The 23,691-nt window shown below is 52.4% G+C and overlaps 11 protein-coding genes and 1 non-coding gene across 12 annotated transcripts; 6 read left to right on the top strand and 6 right to left on the bottom strand.

Moving 5' to 3' along the window:
- The first annotated feature begins 196 nt into the window (after nt 1-196).
- Nucleotides 197-2,035, top strand: QC762_115990 (uncharacterized protein). The gene is made up of 3 exons (XM_062886015.1): nt 197-945; nt 1,010-1,735; nt 1,887-2,035. Exons 1-2 carry the CDS (start codon nt 690-692, stop codon nt 1,594-1,596), a joined length of 843 nt encoding a protein of 280 aa, XP_062749048.1. The 5' UTR covers nt 197-689; the 3' UTR covers nt 1,597-1,735; nt 1,887-2,035.
- Nucleotides 1,153-3,749, bottom strand: QC762_115980 (uncharacterized protein). The gene is made up of 4 exons (XM_062886014.1): nt 3,522-3,749; nt 2,826-3,436; nt 2,282-2,769; nt 1,153-2,193 (listed from the first exon to the last, which is right to left on the bottom strand). Exons 2-4 carry the CDS (start codon nt 3,118-3,120, stop codon nt 1,825-1,827), a joined length of 1,152 nt encoding a protein of 383 aa, XP_062749047.1. The 5' UTR covers nt 3,121-3,436; nt 3,522-3,749; the 3' UTR covers nt 1,153-1,824.
- Nucleotides 3,750-4,314: 565 nt separating this feature from the next.
- Nucleotides 4,315-5,275, bottom strand: QC762_115970 (uncharacterized protein). The gene is made up of 2 exons (XM_062886013.1): nt 4,896-5,275; nt 4,315-4,824 (listed from the first exon to the last, which is right to left on the bottom strand). The coding sequence occupies exons 1-2, from the start codon at nt 5,067-5,069 to the stop codon at nt 4,453-4,455; spliced, it is 546 nt and encodes a 181-aa protein (XP_062749046.1). The 5' UTR covers nt 5,070-5,275; the 3' UTR covers nt 4,315-4,452.
- A 341-nt stretch (nt 5,276-5,616) lies between these two features.
- Nucleotides 5,617-7,290, bottom strand: QC762_115960 (uncharacterized protein). The gene is made up of 3 exons (XM_062886012.1): nt 6,875-7,290; nt 6,131-6,823; nt 5,617-6,073 (listed from the first exon to the last, which is right to left on the bottom strand). The coding sequence occupies exons 1-3, from the start codon at nt 7,060-7,062 to the stop codon at nt 5,782-5,784; spliced, it is 1,173 nt and encodes a 390-aa protein (XP_062749045.1). The 5' UTR covers nt 7,063-7,290; the 3' UTR covers nt 5,617-5,781.
- An 831-nt stretch (nt 7,291-8,121) lies between these two features.
- On the bottom strand, nt 8,122-8,192 carry QC762_0015260. The gene has a single exon. It is a non-coding gene; the product is annotated as a tRNA-Gly (tRNA).
- A 9-nt stretch (nt 8,193-8,201) lies between these two features.
- QC762_115950 (uncharacterized protein) lies at nt 8,202-10,645 on the bottom strand. Its single transcript, XM_062886011.1, has 3 exons — nt 9,112-10,645; nt 8,835-9,035; nt 8,202-8,778 (listed from the first exon to the last, which is right to left on the bottom strand). The coding sequence occupies exons 1-3, from the start codon at nt 9,121-9,123 to the stop codon at nt 8,308-8,310; spliced, it is 684 nt and encodes a 227-aa protein (XP_062749042.1). The 5' UTR covers nt 9,124-10,645; the 3' UTR covers nt 8,202-8,307.
- On the top strand, nt 9,558-9,863 carry QC762_0015250 (uncharacterized protein; the record flags this gene model as incomplete). The annotated part of the gene is made up of 2 exons (XM_062883007.1): nt 9,558-9,677; nt 9,798-9,863. 2 exons carry the CDS (start codon nt 9,558-9,560, stop codon nt 9,861-9,863), a joined length of 186 nt encoding a protein of 61 aa, XP_062749044.1.
- On the top strand, nt 9,891-10,520 carry QC762_0015240 (uncharacterized protein; the record flags this gene model as incomplete). Its single annotated transcript, XM_062883006.1, has 2 exons — nt 9,891-10,064; nt 10,470-10,520. The coding sequence occupies 2 exons, from the start codon at nt 9,891-9,893 to the stop codon at nt 10,518-10,520; spliced, it is 225 nt and encodes a 74-aa protein (XP_062749043.1).
- Nucleotides 10,646-11,043: 398 nt separating the features above from the next.
- On the top strand, nt 11,044-13,200 carry QC762_115940 (uncharacterized protein; the record flags this gene model as incomplete). Its single annotated transcript, XM_062886010.1, has 1 exon — nt 11,044-13,200. One exon carries the CDS (start codon nt 11,044-11,046, stop codon nt 13,198-13,200), a length of 2,157 nt encoding a protein of 718 aa, XP_062749041.1.
- Nucleotides 13,201-14,806: 1,606 nt separating this feature from the next.
- Nucleotides 14,807-15,351, top strand: QC762_0015210 (uncharacterized protein; the record flags this gene model as incomplete). The annotated part of the gene is made up of 2 exons (XM_062883005.1): nt 14,807-15,001; nt 15,067-15,351. 2 exons carry the CDS (start codon nt 14,807-14,809, stop codon nt 15,349-15,351), a joined length of 480 nt encoding a protein of 159 aa, XP_062749040.1.
- A 3,883-nt stretch (nt 15,352-19,234) lies between these two features.
- Nucleotides 19,235-20,659, top strand: QC762_115930 (uncharacterized protein; the record flags this gene model as incomplete). Its single annotated transcript, XM_062886009.1, has 1 exon — nt 19,235-20,659. The coding sequence occupies one exon, from the start codon at nt 19,235-19,237 to the stop codon at nt 20,657-20,659; it is 1,425 nt and encodes a 474-aa protein (XP_062749039.1).
- Nucleotides 20,660-21,013: 354 nt separating this feature from the next.
- Nucleotides 21,014-23,601, bottom strand: QC762_115920 (uncharacterized protein). Its single transcript, XM_062886008.1, has 3 exons — nt 23,583-23,601; nt 22,807-23,504; nt 21,014-22,756 (listed from the first exon to the last, which is right to left on the bottom strand). The coding sequence occupies exons 2-3, from the start codon at nt 22,897-22,899 to the stop codon at nt 21,044-21,046; spliced, it is 1,806 nt and encodes a 601-aa protein (XP_062749038.1). The 5' UTR covers nt 22,900-23,504; nt 23,583-23,601; the 3' UTR covers nt 21,014-21,043.
- Between the last annotated feature and the right edge of the window lie 90 nt (nt 23,602-23,691).

Here is a 23,691-nt window from a genome sequence, read left to right as displayed (position 1 = left end):
TACTATTTCCCTGGAGCAGCTCCTACCTTCCTTGAAAGTGTGAGGGGCTCATCCCAAGTTGGACATCGTAGCGATCACTGATGCAAGAGAACTGTGTTCGCAAGTCCAATTGGTTTCCACGATGCCGAGCGCCACCGAGAGATTCCCGTCCACACTCATTGCAGCCTCATGATTGATGGAATCTCTTCAAACATCGGCGTTGTCGGATGAACTTTCGCAGAAGTTGTTACTCTTCAGTGGAAAGGTGAAAGGTCAACCACGACGATTGAGTTCCTCTCTTGGCTAGGCGTTAATGACATCATGAACCCAGCCCCTGATTGGCCATCCTCAGCCCTGCCGTCAGTGGATAAGATCCCTTCTATCCCACGGCTTTTTCCATGGAGCTCCCCCCCCGCGCCGACACCGCGTCACGGCACCAGCGATTCACTCACTTTGTCAAAACTTCCCTTACCTCAGGGGCAACGGACCGACAACGAAGCTGAAGACTAGAACATGGGGGTTTCTGGCCGCCTCCCGCGATCACGTCTTCGCCAAATGCCCAAAAGGGTGATGCCGCCAAGTCCCGCTTCACAGTTTTTCTGTTGACTCACTGGAAGAGATTCTGTTGGCCGAGACCCCTGCCCGAGGGCGTTTTCAAGACATAAAGAATACGATATAAAAACTCAACCCTGCCCTTTTTTTCGCCCGCCATGACGCGATCAACCATCCTCAACAACGAGATTGTGGCCCACGCCAACGAAGAGAGCCCTCTCCTGCCACAATCGCAAAGAATGGGACCGCCAAAAGACGATGCCGTGCCGACGCTTCAAAAATGGCGGGATTACTTCATGGTGGACGTGAGCCGTGATTGGGCCGATCTCATTCTCATCCTCTGCTATCTCATCACCGGCCTCCTCGACAGCGCCTCGATATCAGTATGGGGGAGTTTTGTGTCTATGCAAACGGGTACGACACGCACATTTTCCCTCCATTTTTAAACCCCCATATAAAAACTGACACCCCGTTCAAGGAAACACCGTCTACATCGGCCTCGGCCTGGCCGACCCCTCGGCCTCGACCCGCTGGCTCAAATCCGGCACCTCCCTCCTCTCCTTCCTCCTGGGATCCTTTCTCTTCTCCCGCTTCCACCGCTTCTTCTCGGCCAAACGCCGCTGGGTCCTCTGCGCGTCCTTCACCGCCCAACTCCTCCTCATCGTCGCGGCCGCCTGCATGGTCACGCTGGCCGGCTCGGACGTGCACCCGGAGTCGGTCGCCTGGTACGTCCTCGTGCCCATCGCGCTGGTGGCGTTTCAGAGCTGCGGGCAGGCTGTCATGAGCCGGGCGCTCAAGTACAATGCGCTCACGAGCGTGGTGCTGACGAGCATCTACTGTGACTTGTTCTCCGATGCGGACTTGTTCGCGGTGCACAATGCGGAACGGAATCGGAGGGTGGCGGCGCCGCTGTCGCTGCTGCTCGGTGCGTTCTTGGGAGGGAAGCTGGCGAACACAGAGTTTGGTGTCGCCGGGGCGTTGTGGGCAGCGGCTGGGTTGAAGTTGATTGTGGTGGTGATTTGGATATTCTGGCCGGCTGACCCGTCGTTGGATGAGGCGGTTTAAGACAGGTATCATGGGATAGATTCAAAGGTCATCGGGAACGCTCTAAATCAAATCATGTTAGACCAGCCGTTTTGGAGGCTGTTTTTTGTTCTATGAAACCTATCCGATTCCATAACTCCAAAAGTCTTACCTGCCCAAGGTACCTAAACTCATCATCCGAACAAACACGAAATATGGCGCCACGCCTCCGTCCACAACCGTCCCCATAGCCCCTTTCCCTACTTTGTTTTACTTGGTCTCCTTGTCAAGGTCAACCCTCTCAAAGCAATCCAGCTCACTCCCCTGTACAGACGACGCCTTTGAATCTTTCCTCGCCAACACCTTCAAGTTCTCCACGTCCTCTCTCATCCTTTCCTCTCTCAACAGCTTCTTGGTGTTGAGCCTCCAACCAGTCAACCGCCTGGGAAGGTAGGCTCCCGGGTGGTAAACCGCCATAAGCACCAAGATCAACAAAATCGGCAAATGCTGAAACACATACACCGGCCACTCCGACATGGCGAACGTCTCCGACACCCCATACTCACTCGACCACCACGGGGCCTCAGCCAAAAAATACGCCACCGCCTCCCGTCTGATGATTCTCGCGGTGGCACACCCCTATTTGCATCCCATTAGCAATCCCCTTTCTCCATCCATCATCACACAACTGAAGAAAAGAAAAGAAAAGAAAAGAAAAGAAACTCACAATCAGCAACCCAACCGCCCCCCCAACCGCCCAAACGAACCTCTTCACCTCCTTCACCTCCTCCCTCACCTCCACCCTCCCCGCCCTAAACACCAACCCCCCCAACACCCCCCAAGTCATCAATCCCACCACCCCCCCAAGACTCTGCAAATACCCCAGCCCATAGTAGTGACCCACCCCGACCAACCCATCCCCCACCATTTGCCCCAACGCCAGCAAGCTCGTCTGCCACCTCGCCGGCAAGCCAAAAACCCTCCCGTTCTTCCTCCCCGATTTGGGGATGATAAACCACGTCAACCTGGTATACGTCATCATGAGCAAGAACCCCATCGCAGACGCGGGAATCGCCTCCAAGAGGTCCATCACAACAAGCACGACGTCGGCACGTTCCAGCTGGTTGATGGTGGAGGAGGAGAGGTTGGTGGAGTGCAAGATGATGGTTTGGAGTTGGACGAGGTAGCATTTCATTGTTTGGGAGGTTGCCATTGCTGGGTGCATGCATGTCAGCAGTGATTAGCAAACCGGAGGGCAAGACAAAACAAACCGAGGGAGGCGTAGATCGTGATGGCGAAAAAGACAGTCTTCTTCTTGAAGCAGAGGTACGCGTGCAGGATGGTGAGGATCAAAAAGAGGATTGCTGTGGTTAGGGCCAAGGGGAAGGAGGAGGTGGTGAAGGGGTATACCATGGGGGTGTCGCTCCGGTAGTAACCGTCATCGTAGGAGACGGGGTCTCCAGTGTAGGATGGGCCGCTTGCTTGGGTGGTTGACGTCGCGACATCGCCGGTTTCAGTTGCGAGGCTTGTGAGGTAATGTAAGCTGGAGGTGGTTAAGGATGCCATGATTGCGGAGGGGCTCGACAGAGCCGGGCTGTACTTTGGATCAAACCAACCCCTGTGGGAGGGTGATGATGGCCAAACCTTGGTGAGCTGAGACAAACGTGCCGGAGAAAGACAGAGATCACCCCATCATGGGATGCAAAAAAACGATGGGATTGCGAATCTATATGAGCAGCTGCGGAATCTTGTGATACGAGCCAACATTCAAACGAGCAGGGCAAGGAGAGTCATCAACGAACAGGCCAAAACACACTACCCGAAAGACCGTGAGGGAACGGGACGGACTGGATCGCACATCTTCGGGCGGATATGGGGACGTCTCCTGGAACGTCAGCCAAGGCAAGGAAGCAACGCGAGAAAACTGAAAAGAAGCAGGAGAGTGCCAGCGTGGCAGGATGTGCTACCGATGATTGACGTAGACATCAAGTCCCACGCATTTGCGTGAGGGTCTCACATCTCTGAATACAAAAAGACAATGTCAAACCAAACAGCGGGAAGGATTATGTGTTTGATAATTCTGAAGAGGGCATCGTCGTGGTTGACTGACTAATGCGAATTAGGTAGGGCTCTGGTGCGTTGCTGCTGCTATCGAGGAAAGGTAGAAGGAGAAGGAGAAGAAAGGAACGGTCGAGTGTATCAAGCTCTACCACATGCCACGACCACAATCTGTGAATCAAATCAGATAAAAAGCTTTGCCAGACTGTGCGTGTGTGGTAGCGTCACTGATAGAAATTTTGAGCATCAGCTGGCGTTTGCCCCTCGCCAAAGTCCACCCGTGTTCAACACATCAGCACACAAAACCGCTCAGGCTGTCCACAGATCATTGGGGGCTTGTCGACCGCTGGCGTGTCCAGAGGCAGGATGGATCCACGATAGTGTCACGATAACGTTGCACCCGCTGTCTGTTGTTCGTGAGAGTGGGACGGGGCTTGCCTGGCGGGCCCCTTTCCGGCGGGACACGAAGCAACGTGATTGATATCTGCTGCTGATGGCTTTTAGGCAGAAGTGGATGATCTGGCTTCTTTTCTGCGGTGTGTTAAGAAGCTCGAGCTTCATGGGTCGGACTGTGTGGCGTATCTGATGGTAGAACAGATGCTTACAGTTTGCGAAATTTCAAGCCACTCCCCGCACACATCGGAAATGTGACGAGTTGGACCGGATCAAGATATTGGGGAAAAACAGATTATCAGTAATCTACCAGGACGAGTGTGCTGTAGGAAGGACCCTTTATTCATCTGCCTTGACTAGAAATCAAACATGCTGTCTCCCCAGTGCTCCCAATCCGTAATGGCAAGAGACCTCAATACCAAAAGCCCATCCAACGCCTAAGCACAACTAGTCCCCCTGCCAGCATTTTTTTCCGCACTTGTGTTCATCTTGGAAGACCTCGATGGTGAAAAGCCTGTTCTGCGCCCACGCCCTGCCTTTGGTCCGGTCACCCTGCTTGCAGTGGTCCGCCGCAGCCAGTCCCATGGTGGTGATCTCCGCACCCGCGATGGCGATGGGCTTTTGGAGGGTTTCCTGAACAACAATATTGTACGAAGCCCCGTTGCAGCAACCAACCCTGACCAAAGTCCCCTTTGGTGTACCCTCGGGGAGCGTCCAATACTTGGGCCCTTCCTCTCTGATCCATTCGACCTGTATCCTTACAAGCGTCCAGAGGTAAGCATAATTGTTGTAGCGCTGAAAGGTTACATCGCAGTCAATCTATCCGTTTTATCCCCAAGGGTCAGCAATCCCATCTTTCGACTCCATAAAATCGGACTAGAAATCCCTACCTTGTGCGATGGGTGTGGCCAATGCGGGCCACTGTCGAGCTTTGGTGGATTGAGAGCAGCGGTAAAGTGGGTGAGCGTCGTGTCGTAAGTCGTGTCGTAGGTCGCATTCCGTGGACCCACGGCGGCAGCGTTGGCCGCAGAGGCGAGCAAGAGCAGGACGGCCAGCAGAAACATGTCTTTTGCTTCTTGATTCTTGAGCTGAAATGGCAAGGGAAAAGAATTTTGTGGAGCAAAGAAGACGAAATGACATAGGCAATGTCAACCGAGTAGTTAAGAGCCAGGAGACGAAGGAAGAGCCCCAGGACAGAGTTTTCTGGCAGACTGACTTTTATAGTCTTGTCTGGAAAGCCAAACGTCCAGAGCCAGATTTCCCGGCTTTTTGGTCGATTGGAGTTGAAGTCTGATGGGCGTTTTGAGGCGTTGGAGGCGTGGCTCGCCCCAACCTAGACTGCACTTCGTCCCGGCAGACTTTCCGGGTGTCCGTTACAGGAACCGTTGGATTACTCTAAGTTGCAGAGAAGAATACTAATATTCATTCAAATCGACAGTCTTCGCCTCTTCACTTGAATGCCTCACCTTCACGACGGCCTGCAAATAGCTTCAAAGTGTCGAGGTATAAACCCATCAGCGGATATCTATCTGCCCACCTTGGTAGTTGAAAAGTTCCTCGCTTCACTGGGACAGTCCACCACACTAATGTAAGAGCGTAACTACTTCTTCTATCTGGTCATGGTTTAGTAATCTAACTCGCACAGTACTCGCGCAGTCGAGCCATGAGATAACACAGTTCAGCCATGAGGTCACAAGGTCTCCTGCCCGCCAATTATTAGATGCCAGCCATGTCTATTACGCAATACTAATCTTCAGGGCTTTGTACCCTCATGCATCAGAAAGTGGTGGGAAGCTTGGGGTAATGGCCCGCATCGGCCTGCAAATCCGCAAAAATACGAGCCGCGTCGTCGTCGTCAAGATCCTGCATCCGCTGCGCGTCCTCTTCTTCCAACTGCTCCAACTCCTCGGCGGGCTCGTTCTTTCCTTCCTTCTGGTCTTTCTTCTGTTGTTCCAAGGCCTTGGCAATGCCAGAAGACTCGCCAACGAGCAGGAACTGCGTGTTCACATAGTCGAGATGACGGGGTTGAGTTGGAGCCCACCGGAGAGAGCGAAACTCTTCGAGAAGCCTGTAACATGAAACAGTCAGCGTCAAGATCAGGAGGCATAGCCCAGCTTCAACTTACTCCTTAGGATACTCTGGTCCCTTAGGAAGCCTGGCATTCTTGGGAGGCTCATATTGGGGATTCCTTGTGCTGATGATGAAGCTGCCCTTCTCCTTCAAGCCAATCTCCTTTTGCACCTCACCGAGCTTGTCGGGAAGAGTCAAAATGTATGCCAGGTGACTGTCCTTCCCAGTGCTGGTAATAGCATACACGCCTTCCGCAACAGGTGTAGCGGCCGGGGAGTGTCTTGTCCCAGCAGTCTTGGTCTCATAGTCGTTTGACTTGAGAAATTCGTCCTTGAGCTCGCTGAAAGAGGCGCCGGTCTTCTCAACAAAAGAAATCCACCTGTCTTTGCCCGTCTTTGGGAGCACCTTTTTGGGCACAACGCATACTCTGCTGTTGCCTGCATCGCCAATGGGACCGCTGCCAAGCTTGGCGTCTTTGGCAATCGGTCTGAGGATGATGTAGCTCCGGGCAATCTCGTCGACGTCGGAAGGCCGATCAATACCAATTCGTCCACGGAAAAAGAAATAGATGATGCCCTTTTCTAAAATGCTGGAGGGAATGTCCTTGGCATCTTCGCGAGGCTCCTCGGCATCGCCAGTCGCGGTTTCCTTTTCGGCTTTGGCAACATCTCCTTTCTCACTGTCCTTGGCTATTTCCTCCTGCTGCTCTTGCTGCTCTGCCTGTTGCTCCTGCTTGGTTTGTTCGCTGCTTGGTAGTGTCAGAACATGAGGCAATCACGCACTGGTGAGCATTACCTACACGCCGATTGTCTCTTCAATAGTCTTCTGTTCCTTCTCATCCGACTTCTTGGGCCGCTTTGGTTCCGGGGACTTGGTTCCTTCCTCGACCTTGTGCTTGGAACCAGGTTCGGCTTTTGAGGCAGGAGGGGCTCCCTCGTTGGTGGAGTTGCCGCGCTCCTTGGCCGAGGATCTCGTCGTGGTGGTCATCTTGGATGATTGCTCTCTTTGGCTATGTAGAGGAGATGAAAAAGGGGCAAGTTATCCTACTGACCTGTGCTGGTGATCAGGCAGAAGCCCGACTTCTCCTTTCACGTGCTGGGCGAGTCGAGCAGGCTCCATCAACGCCAGTGATGTCATAGAGAGCAATTGGAAAGGGATCTGAGGAAGGAGCCCCGCATTCTGAAAGGAGATCCCTGCAGGGGTGATTGAGGCACAATATTTTCTCACCAGAAAACCGTTTCTGGTGTTTTACAACCAATTGTTTGTTGGTACCGTTCCAGGTTTCCTTTGTCCGGATGTTTGCTTGTTCGTAGGACCCTGAAAGTAGATGTTGCTGGCCATTGACCAATGCCGTGTTAGTCGTGGTACCCCACTTTCACACAACCCTGGGGGTGGAGGGTCACAACGGCGCGTGTTTGGACATATATTCTCGAACACCTCTGAGGGCCCCACGAAGAGAGAGATGAGTGAAGGATCTGGTGTGGTACCTTTCTGTATAGGTTGCAGACCCTGGCGTATCATCGTTCTGCTTCGTTGGGTGTTGGTATTTCGGAGTTGACTCACACGGCAAACGGCGTACCGTTTTGGGATCAATCGATGTGTATGCTCGAACGGGCTGCAGGATGCCTACCACAAGACAAATGTATATAATAGAACCAGTTCTGATGGATGATCTGAAGTAGATTTATTTGAGTGTGCGTTCTGTCATTTCATGAAACATTTAGGAGCTGGCAAAGTCTGTGCTTTCTCTGGCACATCGGTAAACATCGGTAAGACCAAAAGCTCATGTCCCCATGTCCTCCCAAACTGATATGTTGAAGTTGGATGGATGACGAAGACAATTCATTCGCCGTTCTGAACACTTTATGTGGAACAAGCAGCATAGCTGCCCTTCCTTAGACTGACATCCTTCTCCCCTTATACATCATCAACACGTTCGTTATGCTAAAAGTGTGACCGACTTATGCTAACATTAAAATATATGCTGCAGATTGTTCCAAAAAAGGGCCAACAGCTTAGGGTGGTTAGAGGTAGAAAGCAAAAGGTTGCATCAGCCGTGAATCGAACACGGGGCCCATCGATGGCAACGATGGATTTTACCACTAAACCACTGATGCTTTTAAAGGGATCATGTAAACTGCATGAAAATCATCACTCATATTAGGCAAACAGTAGGAACATTTGATCCGTCTTCACAACACTCATCATACATGACACGTCTCGCACCTCGAACTAGCCTCTCCCACCAGACCCAATCTCCTCCGATGTTGTCGCATCTCTCTCCGTGGCCGAAATACCCTTCCCAAGCACCTTCCTCTCCTTATCTCCCGGAAGTTTCAAGCCCCTCTCTCTCAAAATCCCCTCGATCGAACCATCGCCAGTTGTGTCTGTGCCACCATGAGCAGCGATGCCCAACCGATCCGTCTTTCTTGCCTTTTCGTGTCTAATTTCGTTGGCTGTCTGGCCTTCGATCGGGCGGGAACCGGCACCGGACTCATTGTAGATTTCTTTGCTGTCGGCGCCAGGGATGTCGAGAGCACTTGTACGTAGCGACGGGTCCATGTTTGGGTTCATTGCTTGGCCGGGAATCTCATGGATGGGGTTGGGATAGAAGGTCGACTCTTTGGGCGCCGAGCCGGGCGGGTAGGTTTTGGCATGGAACTCGGGGATAGCCTCTCTGCCGATGGGCTGGCCGATTTGGTGCTGCAAAGCTGTGTTAGCTCAGTTAATTAATGAGAGGTCTTGTCAAGTTCGCTTACGCCATGGGTATCCATTGGCCTCGAGGGAGGCACTCTTGAGCGGAACTCGCCTTGGTTACCGACGGAATCAGGGTTCGCAGACATTGTGTAGGACAGTTGCTGTGTGATAAATTCTGGGAGTGAACAGTAGTACAAGTTTGTGTGATAAAAAGTCCAACGACTGGAGAGAAGAACAGTGCTCTCGTTATTGTAGGTATTCGACTGATATACATCAATATTGATGATGTCAAGGTGACTTGAGCAAATACATCATCGACTGTGGATGGACAAACCCTACTGAGAGACTCATGATATCAGAGAGCCACTTTTTATAATGTAATGTAATATAAGTAGAGTGCTATGTAGCTCTCCAGGAAGACCCTATGTGATGTTTTGCAGGTTCGGACGGAGATGCCAAGCGCAGTGCTGGTCCGGATCAGGCCTCCGGGTCCGCGCCGAGCCGGCAGCACTGTGAGGTTAGCTACCGGAGGCTATGGCCGAAGAAGTGGATACCGCCGGCATGCGGCGTGCCGGATGCTGTGGAGTCATCGTCTGCTCAAAGAGCTGGGCCAGGAACCCCAGCTGCTTTGACAGGGAAGAGCCAACGCGTCACCCGAGCCTCAAAATTGTCGCAACCAAGGCCAAAGTTATCGAAGCCTTCCAGGAACATGGCATGATGTAATATAGCGGAGTATGTTTTACCAAAAAGCGGGATTGCCAAGGGCGGCCGCAGTTCACCTCCTCATGGTCAAATACTTCCGTATCTTGATCAAAGACGCCTCGAAAAAGATCAGACGACAAGAGGACGGGAGGAACCACCCGCAGCCATTCGCATATAGGACCAACAGACGCGACCGCGATGAGGTCTGTATACGGTCGACCAGCAGCCCGCCCTCCAGCAAGCCATGCCTTGATAACCCCATCTCTTGGTGTTGGAGATCGGATCGAGAGCGGGGCTGATTTGACGTGGTATCTGTAGCCAAGTTCTCCAAGCTGGCGATCAACTCCACAACATATGGCGGCGGGGAAAATCCTGCCTACAGACGCTGAAACGGTTATCAACCAGCACAGGGGAAAATGGCTGGAAAGCAGGAGGAAAATCGAGCCACAGTCACCGGTGGCTGGAAGCAGCTGAGTGGTGGTACACTACTCGTGCAGTGTCGTGGTCCTGTCCCGCCAACCACATCTGGCCAATTGAAGCGTGGGAGCCACCACCAACCACCACTGTTTTTCGGCGCTTGGCCCCTTCTGGTGCGCGACGGTGGCCGGGCTGATGGGCGCTGAGGCCGACGGGAAGTCGTCGGATCCCCTTTTCTTGACAGGCGCAAAAGGCCGTTGCTGTTGCTTGCTGCAGGCTGCCAGCCGCATTTTCGCTCTCTAAATCCGGTATGCAGACCCCTGTTGTGGCGTCGATCTGATTTCCTCTCCTCCTGATTCTTGCTTTCGTGTGCCTGCTCACCAACCTGCCTGCTTCTTTTCGTGTTCCACTTTCCTTCGTTTCTTCTCAGTCTTCTGCCGAGACCGCCGTCAATCGCTTCTTCCTTCCGGTAACGTCTGCGGGAGTTTGTGTTTTTGCGCTTGGGGACAACGTTGCAGTTGAGGGATTCACGAAAGCTGGCGAGAGTCTGGAACTAACCTGGCAACGGCGACAACCAGGGGGGCAACGGCAACGCAACACAGCCCAAAAATACGAGACCCCGTGTCTGACTGAGCACTTTCCCACACGACGCCTACAACGGCAAAAATACTTTGCCAAAATCACATCATTCGACCTTTACGTCTTTTGCTTGACGGCAAGGGACTTCGCTCGACATTGAGCTCTTTTTGCGCGCTGCTGACGGCGCACTTCGTCTGCCGCGAAAAGCAACAGCCTGGGCAAGGCGAAACAAACTGCGACACCTTGGTGGGGCTCGGGGGATCAACACCTCCACGAGACTCGACGCCGCACACACGGCACATCTGCGTCCCGGCCACTGTCTCACTGCCAGTCCCAAATCCGGTGTACCCCCTATTCAGAATCCGGGCGCAGTTCTCTTCTGCTGGAACACTGAGAACATTCAGGCCCCAGAATCCGTTTTCGATTCTCCAACACACCAAGGCAAACCACTACAACATCTGACAGTGCGACCTACTGGGCAACACGAACTCTTTGGGAGGGCTGTCCATTCTCAGGTGACGCCTGCTGCAAACATCGATTTCGCTTGCGCTGCGCCTCAGCCCGAGTTCAACTATGGCGCAGCCAAGATATTATACAGAGGACCATATGGCTGAACGCCAACCTCTAAGTCAGCCGAATCCCCCTTCGCCGCGTCGAAACAACTACCCACAGGACCCTTACAATCCATCTTCGCCGAGAACTCGTCCCGGCGCCCATCCCGATTCTTCTTTTAACCACCTTCGACACCAGCGACGACAGAGCCAAGAGCCGGCTGTCAGGGGAGCATATGCGACGACACCCGACAGCTACCGACAACCACAACAAGTCGGATATTCTCCACCAAAGCCACCTCCGCACCGCACCAACACGGCCGGAGACGGAAGGTCTTGGGCTAGCAACCAGCCTGCTTATCCACCTCAGCGTCCAGCTCCGCAAAGCAACGTCACCCCCGGAGCCGACAATTTTGGCAACGCCGCGGCCGCCGGAGGTATGGCCGGCATCGCCATGAACGTTGCGGACCAGAACGCGCGGGATCCCAATTATCCACAACAAGCCTACCGGCAGCAAGGGCAATGGCAAGAAGAGGGACAGGGTCACGGTGAGAGAGGTCGGTTGGGGCCGAACGGCCACCCTGGCGAGGGATGGAGCTCGAGGTCTAGTTCACAGGCAGCACATCACAACCACCAGAGAGACACGACGCCGTCCAGGAGTCCGTACGGCTTTGCGAGTGATCCCTACACGGATGATCCAACTCAGGTATATGTGCGCCCTTCAGATCCCAATCTTGGCGTGGTTAATCCCCTGGAGATCGAGGATGATGGCGATGATGGGCTTCACTATGGCCCAAAGAAGGGACCACGGACGAGCATGTTGAGCTTGGGATCCAGCCATAGGAGTGGGCCAGGAATGGGCGCTGCTGCCGGCGGCGTTGCCGGCGGTGCCATGGCTGCCGGTGCTATGTCGGGTCTAGCGAGTCGCAATGGGAGCGGCGGTAACATCAACAACCAGTATGCGCCTGTCAACAATGGTGGCGATGCGTCACCAGGCTCTGGAAGGGGCATTGGTTACGGCCATCTGTATAAGGAGAAGCCTGCAAAGAGCAACGGGAAAAAGTGGCGACTCGCTATCATCATCATTGTTGCCATTCTTGCGATTGTCGGCATTGTAGTTGGTGTCCTCTTCGGTGCCGTGTTCAACAAAAAAGGCGGTGGCGATAAGGCTAGTCCGGGGGGGTCAGCGGAGGACGACTTTGCTAACAACGGCGACCTCAACATCAACTCGGCCGAGATCCAGGCCCTAATGGGCAACACCGACCTGAAGAAGGTCTTCCCCGGCATGGACTATACTCCGATTCACTCACAGTATCCCGACTGCGTCAAGTTTCCGCCATCACAAAACAATGTCACTCGCGACTTGGCCGTCCTCTCCCAGCTAACCAACGTTGTCCGTCTCTATGGAACCGATTGCAACCAGACCCAGATGCTCATCCACGCCGTTGACCAGCTCAAGCTCAAGGATGACGTCAAGATTTGGCTGGGTGTTTGGCAGGATGCTAACAGCACGACCAACAAGCGCCAGCTGGATCAAATGTGGGACATTCTCGACCAGTATGGCGATAGTTATTTCAAAGGCATTATTGTTGCCAATGAGATTTTGTTTCGTGAGCAAATGACGCTCACGGCGCTGGGGAATCTTTTGGCCGAGGTGCGCACCAATCTCACGGCCAAGGGTCTCAGTCTGCCGGTCGCTACGTCTGATTTGGGAGACAAGTGGGATTCTTCTTTGGCTGCGCAGTCGGACGCTATCATGGGGAATATCCACCCTTTCTTTGCCGGCGAGCCTGCGAGGAATGCGGCGAACTGGACGTTGACTTTTTGGGAGAACAAGGCGGGGACTTTTCTCAAGAAGGACAACAGTATGAATATTATTTCGGAGATTGGGTGGCCTTCGGCGGGTGGGATGGGGTGCGGGAATGCGTTTGAGACGGACTGTCCTCAGAAGGCGGTGGCGGGGGTCGAGGAGATGAATGAGCTGTTGGAGGACTGGGTTTGCAGGGCGTTGGATGAGGATATCAATTACTTTTGGTTTTCGGCGTTTGATGAGCCGTGGAAGATTTCGTTTAATGAACCAGGGAAGGAGTGGGAGGATCAGTGGGGGTTGATGGATGTGAATAGGAATCTGAAGCCGGGGGTGACGATTCCGGATTGCGGGGGGAAGAGGGTTGCTTGATTATGGGTGTAATGTGTGATGGAACTTTTGGGAATGGGTTTATATGGGATATGAAATGTGTGGAATTTCTGTTATGATGGGCGGGTTGGGACTTTTGTGGAGATATGTGTATACAGGCAGGAACTTGTGTGTGTGTGTGTGGAATGAGATTTGTGGGTTTGTTTTTTATCAAAGATGTGGAAGGCAATGTCCGTGTTTTAAAACCGGTAGGTGGGCGAGTTTGCATGGCGTTCTTTTCTTTTGTTTTTTCTTTCTCGGGGTTTGCAAGCCAGTGCATTACTTATACACCCGGTGGCTAGTTACACGGTTAGCTTTTGTTTCTTTTATACATTACAAGCTGTGTTCTTTGGTGTTGTAGAGTGTAGTATATGTATATGGGGGCGAGTTGATTTCTAGAACTGCAAAGTAGCAGATAGTGGTATTTCTTCGTGCTGCGGGTTGTAATGATGGTGAGTGAGATCCTTGGTCTGATATTATTTCTGTTTTTTCTGATCTGATTTATGCGTGTGTCATTGGCAATGCTTGGAGCTCCATCTCAGATGCTGGATAATCAACATGCTTCATTGAGAACAACATATACGGAGTATACTCTGCTCGATTCTTCTTTCATGTAGAATGAATGGGTGCCTCTGCATAACGCTCAGCAACTCTTTACTTTTCCACTGCTCTCCTTCTTAGCAACTTCTCAGTTTCAACAACTCTACGATGCCAGCAGCTCTCTCCTGATAACCTCCCGGTAAGCAACTATAAGATTTAATCAATACCAAACGTGAGATTCATTATCCTGGAATTTAACCTGATGGTCTTTGAAGTCTGGGTTAATTGGTGAGCAGCAAACTGTGAAAACAAAAACCTGCCTTGCCAAGAAGGAATCCTGCTGCCTTGAGAGGGCGCTGGAAAACGGTATCGCGACCCGCGATTCCGATACTTCGCTCCATAATGATTGGGATAATTTACGAGGACTGAAGTCTCAACCCAAGATCCGGGCCGTCCATCTCGGCGTCAGCCCTGCTTGGTCTCGCTTGAAGCGAGTGCCCAGTAAACCCCTACCCCAGTTTACCGACCGATCAAAAGTCCGGCCCCGGCTGTTTCATGCCATGGCTTGCATTTTACATGCCGGCTCGGGCCGTATTCCGATTAAGTGCAGCGGACTGCGAGCGGTGAGATTGTAGAGCCGACCTGGCCGCTGCCGTGGTGGAGTAATGCTCGGCTCCGGACTGCTGGCAGTGTTGAAGTGGCATGGTGGATACCGGTTAGCGTAGGCAACAAAGTAAAAGCCATGATGATTAGCTGTTGTGAAAATCTGACCACAACATCGCTAAACACTCGATGGCAAGCTGCACACACTATGATCTGGGATAGGTACTGTCCCAGTGGGCCGATGAGCTGGTCGAGATTGCTGTCGTCGTCGATGTAGTATCTGTATGGAGCAGGCAAGTAGTCTTGATAGCAGAGCGACCTGAGGAGAATAGGTATAAAGTCTTCGTTCTCTCCTCTGCCTCTGCCATCAACTCTTTAACATCGACCTCATCTGCTTCATCAACTCCGACTTCATCCTACCTATCTACCCACCATCCCCTCAACCCTCAACACATCCGCAACCATGATGTTCGGCTTCAAGTCCACCCTGACGTCCCTCCTCGTCACCGCTTCCCTTTTCAACACCGGCGCGGTTGCACAGTACCTTTCGAACCCCTATGTCAAGTACTGCGATCTGCCCGACATGGGAGGACCTTGTGTGACGATCTCGGAGGCCGAGATCGGGAGGTGCTACAGCATTCCCTCCAACATGAACGACAAGGTAAGATGACCCGGCGTCCATCCAAGAAGTCGGAATGCTGACGATGCTCTCATCATCACCAACAGCTCAGCAGCTATGAGGTCAAGAACGGCGAATGCGAGTTCTACAGGCACGGCGGCTGCGTCGAGAGGCTGTGGACGGCCAGAGACCGCTCTCACATGAGCGTCACCACCTCGGGCCACAACAATGAGGTCTCGTCCATCAAGTGCACCAAGGCCTGCTGCGGCAAGGACTACTTCACCTATTGCTACAACATCTGCATCCCCAGCTGCCGCAGAGGCAGCGTTACCGACCAGCTCTGCATTGCCAACTGCTCCAAGGACTGCTGCCCTGGTGGTGTTACTTGCTAAGGGGCAGGCCTCGCACTAGTTGATGCCTTCGAGTTGTGGCCCCCGTCCTAGACCATGATGACACAAGTCCAGCGTGGTGTGCTATTCCCTTTCAGCTCCACCATGCTCGCCAGCACAACTCGGTGGGATCATCTTCGTCTGGTTTTCTATGCAGCTAAAAGGCGGCGGTCAAGGGGGAGGGGGAGCGATGGATGAGGCGGAACTCTGGGGTTTTGAAGTCTTCGAAAAACAGACCATCTAATGTAAATCCAAGTGTTTGCTGTTTGCCAACTTCAGCCGATCTCCTGACTAGTGATCTCCCCTGCTTCATTGTGTTCTTGTTCTTTCAAGCTCTTAGCTGTCATGACGATCAGAGAAGGTGTGTCTGACTAGCCCCATTTGATCAGACTACGACAAATTCAATGCCTCAATTTGAATATCGTTGAAGACGTTGGTACATTATCATAGTACGCAACATCAAAAGACCCTGGAATCATATGTATGATCAGTGAGATATCAAGTTCACTGCAGTCATCTTGACCTACGACATCGAACATAAATCAATCCCAGATGCCCATTTTCTCTTGTTGCTATACCAACTTGTGTCGATTAAATAAGACAATACGTAGGTCCTGAGAAAAAAGGCCGACTCGGAACTTGAAATCGCGAGCATAGATAGCTAACCAACGTAGGTGTCCTTGACTACCAGGCACCTTGATCATGGGTTGGCCAACTAAAGCTGGTTGAAGAATTTCAGAGCTTAAGTCTCAAGAGAAAGCACTGAACACCAGTTCGTCTATCTATATACGTAGGTATTAGGCTACTAGTCAGTAACAAGCTAAATTCCTCTATAAAGCACGTGGATACTTCAATATAAAACCGGACAGCTCTCACGAAGCTGAGGTCGAACTAAGTCAACACTGTTACGCCCCAAGCGTAATACCCCTGTACAGGAACCACTGGGTGGTACCCGAGGTGCTGGACACCTCAGCCAATCATTGGGTCAGGGATGGAAAGACCCACAAGCCCCCGTGCAACCAATTAGGAGTTGCTCAGTCTGCTCAGTCTGCTCAGTGCGCCAAGACCACTGAGCACACTGAGCACACTGAGCAAGGTACAAAGATACTTCAGAAACATATGTAGATAGCTTCACATAAATAGGGGGGAGTGCCCAGCGCTCCCCATGTCGAGGAATCTGATTCCTCATGCAAGCAATCAAGTTCATTTGTCTACAATCTACTCTCAGTAGCTCTTTGTTAGAACAACCTGTTGTTGACAGTGAACCCGTGTCTGAGACGCTTGTCACAACCTTCGATCATCCTGTCATATTCACCTTCGGCGTACTGCCTTGCAGTCTGTATCCATTCCTGGTGCAGGTTGTAACAAACACCAGTAACTCATCCTTGTAGCTAACGTAATCGCAAGATAATTAAAGGGGAAAAAAAGAAGGTTTGCGGGCTAGCCTGGGTTTCTCTGCAACATATCCTTCCCCTCCAATTGCAAGCCGCTCTTTTCTCCTTCTCCCAACACCCCGTTACACAAATCTTCGCTCCAAAAGCACCCATACCCCCTCCCGGCTTACCCCTTCCAGTATCCAGCTCACATTCTACATACGTGTCACACCCAACCGCCACCACCACCACTTCTCCCACTGAGACAAGCGCGCGTCCAACCAACAGAAAACACCATACCTTATTACTTGACATCAAATAGAACAGTCCAGCCCCATCACATGAATTCCCAAACAAACACTGACATATCAGCAAATCCACCCCTGCTCACCCTTGTCACACATCACATCATCTTGGAGTCAACCCTGCCGTCAGCCGGGCCAAAAAAGATAGGTACCCAGAAAAAAATCAACCGAGTTCCCCACGTTACACAACACACCACATCTACCTTACCTTTCCTGTCCACCGTAAAAAAACCATGTCGTGCTGATATCCGCTTCAGTCACGACCCACCGCCATTCTCACCCTTTTTCCATCTGCCGGTGTCTAACATCCGAAAGCAACCAAAAGGAAAAAGTCACACAACACTGTAAGGTAGGGTATCAACCAATGTCTGATCCTTACATCAATCACGCAAGCACACATCAGCAACAGGAAAAAGAGAATGATGAGCGTAATACCGCCCTTCTTTACAACCCTCCAGACCCAAAACACCGAATGACACCTGCCAACCACCACCACCGTCCTCCTCTACGCCGTTGCATATGTACAGCAGCAACAAACAGCATAACACGCATACGCGGTACACTCGCCGGGTTGCAGTCAAGCAGAGTCTGTGCAGGCGGAACGGGCGGGGCGGCGTCCGCGGTGCCGCCCTCCTTACCTTCCTCCTCGGCACTGGCCGCGCATCGAACCAGATCGAGAAAACCTGGCGTAACTTGGAAAAGCCCGAAGACTTGGTGTGTGGGAGAAGATATATCGTATATATGCCGGGTTGGATTGGGCTTTGACTTTGCCTGAAATAAGCCCGTCCCACCATGATCTAAGTTGAATTGAATGCTTTGATTTCCTTCTCGGCTCATACAAAGCTCTTTTATGGTTGATTTTGCGAGTCATGTCATCTATTTCGATTTCAGCAACTTCTGCGAAAGTGTGAGATTCGATTGACGTCCGGCCCGGCTTTTGTCTCGGCATCTTCCTCTCCAATCAACCCCATCCTCGCCCAGGAATACCATCGTACGGCACAGCGGGAGAGGAGCAAAACACGAGCAGTGTGGGGGCGGGGCTATCCAAGCATGGGGGGTAGTGGTGTGAAAATGAGTGGGAGAGACATTTTGTTTGGTCAATAAATGTCTGAAAATGGAGGGTTTGACCGCTCTCTGGATTCCATGGCTCTCACTATGCCGAACCTGTGTGTGGGCCGGCCATCGTGGCCATCTGCTGCAAGATGGCGAACTCATCGTTGCTCTTATCGGCGACGACCCACAAATCCCACACGAACTCGTCACGGGATGCGTTGGCTGGGATAGGTGAGTGCAGACCTACGGTGAGAGAAGAGAAAGGGGGGACTACTCCTACCAAGAAGCAATGTGAATGGCGTTATAGGGGTCTCAACCGAGCGCGCAACAAATAACACCTTGTACCACAGGGAATAGCGCTCGACTTGAGGTGCAAAAGTGGGAGTCTAGTGATGTATCAAGCATGCACGGGGTCATGCAGCCCCCCTGTCTGCAGACTCTTGGTGTTTTCGTGCTTATTGAAACACCCGAAAAAGGCCAAGGCCGTCCGGATCCAAAGGGCCTCTTGTCTTGATCGTAGCCAACGGCACACTCCAATGCGCCATGGCTTGCCGGGAATTCCCTCAACTGGACAAGTACACCGCTGTCATTAGGTACCAACAGTCATGGATTATGAATAAGAGGGGGGCCAGTGATGACTTGTCACTTTACCTACCGAGCTGTCCGGTCGGGCTCGAGTTGTTGGTAGTTTTCGGTTTGTCTAGGCGTTTATTCGATTATTGGGGTGACACGGGGCTTCCAGGTACTTGTGGGACATCAACTCCCCACGTTTTCTTGCGGCATGCTGACTCGCATTACATGCTCTTCGCCCCGAACTCGGGTTTTTGGGTACTTGGAGGGAGAGCGTTGGATCTTATCTTGATTCGCGAGGCTCGCCGCAGCTCCCTTTGGTAAGATTCGTTGACCTGTCATACCGGCTAGTTGCTCTGCTGACGCCCAATGCCCCGAAGCGTTCTCTTGTCTGAATGTTGCCAGAATATTAGAGTGCCAGGTTTTGCTGTTGTAACCTAGAAAGTATTCTGTCGAGGTGGCTCTCCTTTCTCTGTTGATGCCAGAAGCTTCGCAACCAAGGAATGCGGATGGGCATGAGGGTGACTGGAGTACCAAATATCCTGTGTTCAGCCAAAATATCAATTCAATTTGCTGCCAGATCAGATGAGACGGCAGCTCGGTGCCATGGGTAGTTGGCCTGTGGATCTGCCCACGCCCACGGTGGTTGTGGAGCAAGAACTTAAGACGCGCGGTATCTGGGCCTTCTTGGGGTGCTTCTGTCGAGCCGTGAAAGGAACCCCAAACTCGGAGAGAATCCCTTACGTTTTCAGCCATCACACCGGTCACCATTACCACGGCAGCCCCAAGTTGGACATCGAGGTGGAGAACGATAAGTCTGAGGATAGACTGGAAGACGTCACTCTGGCGGTTGAGCTCAAGTATCTCTACCCGCTCCTGATTCCGGGGTGTTCTGATCCCGAGCCAAACGATCCGCGACCTCTCCAGACGGCGTTGTATCCTGGCGACAAGCCCGCTAGTCAACAGCAGGTTTTGGCCCTCTTGGCCCAAACAATCAAAGAGACGGGAGAGAACGCCATCACCAAAGCCGAGATTGAGGAAGGAGGCCAGAAGGAAAGCGAGTTCTGGGCGTCGGCATGGATCGTGAAGAAAGCCGGGTCCCCGGAGCCTTTGGAGAAGGAAAAGTTGCTGAAAGGATATACTTGGGCGTCGGCCGAGATTTGCTCACCCAAAATGCTGGCTAACGACCGCCAAACCCGCCACCGTGTTCAAGGGGTTCTAAAGGCGTTGATGTCGAAACACCGGCTGGTTATCAACGGAAGTTGTGATACGCACTGCCATCTCGGACGCATCGATGACCAACCCTACTCTCTGTCGACACTGAAGAGACTCGCAACCATCCTTTGGGTATCTGAACCCACCCTCCGCAGCACCAGGGACCCCAAGTCTCCCAATTATGACAACGTTTACTCGTGGGGATTCGAGCTCGTGAAGCACAGTCGACTGGCCAGGAGTCTCGACGGGTTGGAAGGCCTTCTCACCCGCCAGGCCGTCGCCCGACAGGCACATGACATCTCCGATAGGCAGATCGTCCGAGCAATATGCGGGCAAAAGACTGTCTCGGCAAAGGAACTGGCTGCCTTTCGGGAGATTTGGAGTAAAACCTCCCACGAAGAGCTCGGAAAGCTGCTTTCTGGCGACACTCGAATGCACCGACGATTGGGCTTCAACTTCAGCGCTTTTGGCCTTGAGGACGAACGGGCAAGAACCAATCCGAGAACAATAGAATTTCGTTTCATGGAAGGATCCACCAGCATCGATATGGTGTTGGGATGGCTCACGATTGGCGCTACCATTGTCGAGGTTTCGGCGTGCAAGTCGGATGGTCGCTTCGAGGTCACGCTGGGTCGATTGCTGCAGAAGTCACGAGAGAGCCAGCGGGCGACGGTGGTTGGGCAGGAGACGCGGGGAGAGCGCTTGGGGCGGGATTTCGCTCAGTTGATGGAAGACTTGGGCGTGTCGCACGACCTCTCCCGTAGCTTTGTAGAGAAGATCACACGGGAGAATTAGTGGAAATTGCCTGCATTGTGTCACCCCAAAGCAGTGCAACTGAAGGATAGATGGGATGGAAAGACGGTGGCATTCACAGTGCATCAGTGAGCGTTTCAGCTGAGCATTGCTTTTTTCTAGAGTAGACACCTCATTCATGTTAGGGCTTGGATCTTGCTCGTACCTTTCCTGTCTTTGCCTCCTATTCAGTTTTGATATCCCACATTATTATTCAGCAAGCATCACATGGCTATCACACGAGCAGTAGACGTCAGAGAAGCTATGGGGACTTGCACAGTGTTACTGTCAAAGGCATCTCTGTTGAATATGCCCCGAACCCCTCGAATCTTCCCTTATGTACCCGTTTTCATATGTTTCCCACATCCTGCCCGTCTCCCTTCCTTGTTACCTCCCCTTCCCCTCCTTGATGATAATCTCCGCCGCCTTCTCCGCAATCCCATACACCACCGTCTGCGGATGCGCCGATATCTGGACCGGAATCACACTCGCATCCACAACCCTCAAGTTCTCCGTTCCATACACCACCAGCTTCGGATCCACCACCCCGCCGTCCTTCTTCGGCAGCATCGCCGCAGTGCACATGGGATGAAAAATGATCCCCATATTCCGCAACAAATACGCCCTCCACTCAGCATCCGTCTTGACCGCATCCAGCCCGGGTTCATATTCGCTCACCACCACCGACTTGAGCGGCTCCGTCTGGAAGATCTTCCTCGCAAACTTCAACGCGTGAATCAATCCCTGGATGTCATATTCGTTGTTCAGAAACTTTGGATCAATAATTGGGCTCCCAAGGGTGGCGTTGGCAGGGTCGATATGCACGCTCCCTGTTGCGAGGGGGTGCATGAGGCCGACGATGATGGCCATAAAGCCTTTTCCATTCAAGGGGGATCCAACAGGGGGGTATCCCTTATTGCCAAAATACCGAGAGGTAAAGATCATCTCGATTTGGGGGATCTTGGGGTCGGAAAGCTGCTCTAGCTTCCACTTGTGGCCAACATCTTTCGACCCAGCGAGAACAGAGCGGGCCAGGGCGACCTGGGCGTTGTCAGAACCACCGATGATCTGCTTCCAGTTGGCGAACAGTATTGAAAAGCGAGCGTCGTCGAACCAAGAGGACAGGTTGTTGAGGCGGCGGTTCCATTGTTCTTCTCTGTAAGTTGAGTTATAGTTGACTCGGTCACCGGTAATGAAGTCGTCTCGAACTTGATAGCTGATCGACACCAGGAGGTGCTCTTGATAGTTCTCCCCAACTCCAGGGAGGTCGATGAGCTGTTTGATTTTGGCGGCTTTGAGAATGTCACTCCCGCCAATACCTGAAGACTCAAGAAGGTTTGGCGACTGTATAGATCCCGCAGACAAGATAACCTCCTTGCGGGCTGTGATGACGGTCCCGTCAGTAAGGGTAACACCAGTTGCCCGCTGAAGCTTGCCGCTTTTCTTCAAGTTGACCTTGGCGACGCGAGTTTCGGTCAGGACCACCAGGTTTGATTTTGCCTTGGGAAGATACTCATTCGCGCTGTATGACCGGTTGTAGGACGTCGGGTTCACATTGGTAGGCTGGTACCCGATGCCGATGGGATTCCCCTGGATCGAGTCCGAGTTCAGCGGGATACCATGGAGACTCGAAACTGCGGGGGCAACAGCATTCAGGAAAGGCGCCTGCTGTCGATTGTATAGCGCATATATCGGACCCTTGGTCCCTGAGCCAGGCGGTCCACCCACAAACGTCTCGGCATTCTCCATAGCCGCCTCCATCTCCTTCCAGCCCCATCCCGGATTGCCCAACTCCTTCCACTTCTCAATCTCCCTCGCCGCCGGACGGTCCCAAGTGAGCAAGTTCAGGGCGGACGAGCCACCAAGTACTTTACCACGGGGGTTGAAAACAACCCGATTGTTCAAGGCTTTCTGGGGTACAGTCGGAAAGTACCAGTCATACTTTCCTCCGATCGTGCTCCCTTTCAAACCAGGAACGTTGATGCCATCCTCATGCAGGCCAGAAGGCCCAGCCTCGATAACAACTATTTTGGCATTGGGCAAACCAAGACTCAACCTAGTAGCAAGAGCAAGGCCCGCCGTACCACCTCCCACAATAACCTGTCATAAATCAGCCAGAGGTCTTCCAAGCAACACGGTGAAACACTCACATAATCATACGTACTACCACCCGGCGCCTGAGCTCCAACCCCCACGATCCTCGCCACAAGCAGCTGAACAGAACACAGCAGCAACCTCACCATCTTGTTCAACGAGCCTTGAAGAGCCCCGTTACACCTTTTTCATGCTCCCAAAAAGTCCGAGACTATCACTACTTATATACACCTCTCCAAAACCATCAAGATTCAACAACCCCTGCCATCCACAAATAGCCTCCCATCCACCACCACGACGCCCACCCAATAATTCCTCCCCGAGTCGGGACAATCGGTTGGCTAATATCAACCCACTGCACAGTAAGCACACATACACATAGCTCCATGCATATCGGCGTGTACCAACCCGGCAGGCAATCCCAACTACCTTACCTGCGCCAAGCGAATAAAACGCATGGTGTAAAGTTTGGTTGGGCGAATCGCGACAGTTCCCCTTTTGTTTTCCCGCTTTTTAAAAACGGGTCGCTTACATGTACGTTTTTCCTTGGGCCGTTTTGTTGTTGTTCTAGCAACGCCATGCGTGATGTATATTGTGTGGCGTGGTTAGATTGGGAGAAAACCGGTATGACTTGGGTCTGGACCACCCCGGGGATCGGGGTGAAGGTATGGGCCGTGTCTTGGTTTGCTTTGTCATGCTTCTTCTTGACGATGAGGCCGGATGGTATGTGTGAGGTCCCGGAAGCTGTGAAGATCTTTTGCAAGTCGGGTTGGGGGTTAGAGGCGAGTCCATGATTGATAACTCGGGGGGTTGAAAACTCCGAGTTACTAACTTGTTGATGGGAATAGTTGTAATAACGCGGGCTGATTTCTAATAACTCTGTTCGACGCGGGGTATTTTTGAAAGAAATGTGTGACGCAGATTGGTGAGTGTGTGCAGTG

The sequence above is a fragment of the Podospora pseudocomata genome (genome assembly GCF_035222375.1).
Source record: "Podospora pseudocomata strain CBS 415.72m chromosome 1 map unlocalized CBS415.72m_1, whole genome shotgun sequence".
Taxonomy (NCBI): Eukaryota; Fungi; Ascomycota; class Sordariomycetes; order Sordariales; family Podosporaceae; genus Podospora; species Podospora pseudocomata.
Note: the sequence above shows the minus strand (reverse complement) of the source record. Positions and strands in the feature narration are given on the sequence as shown.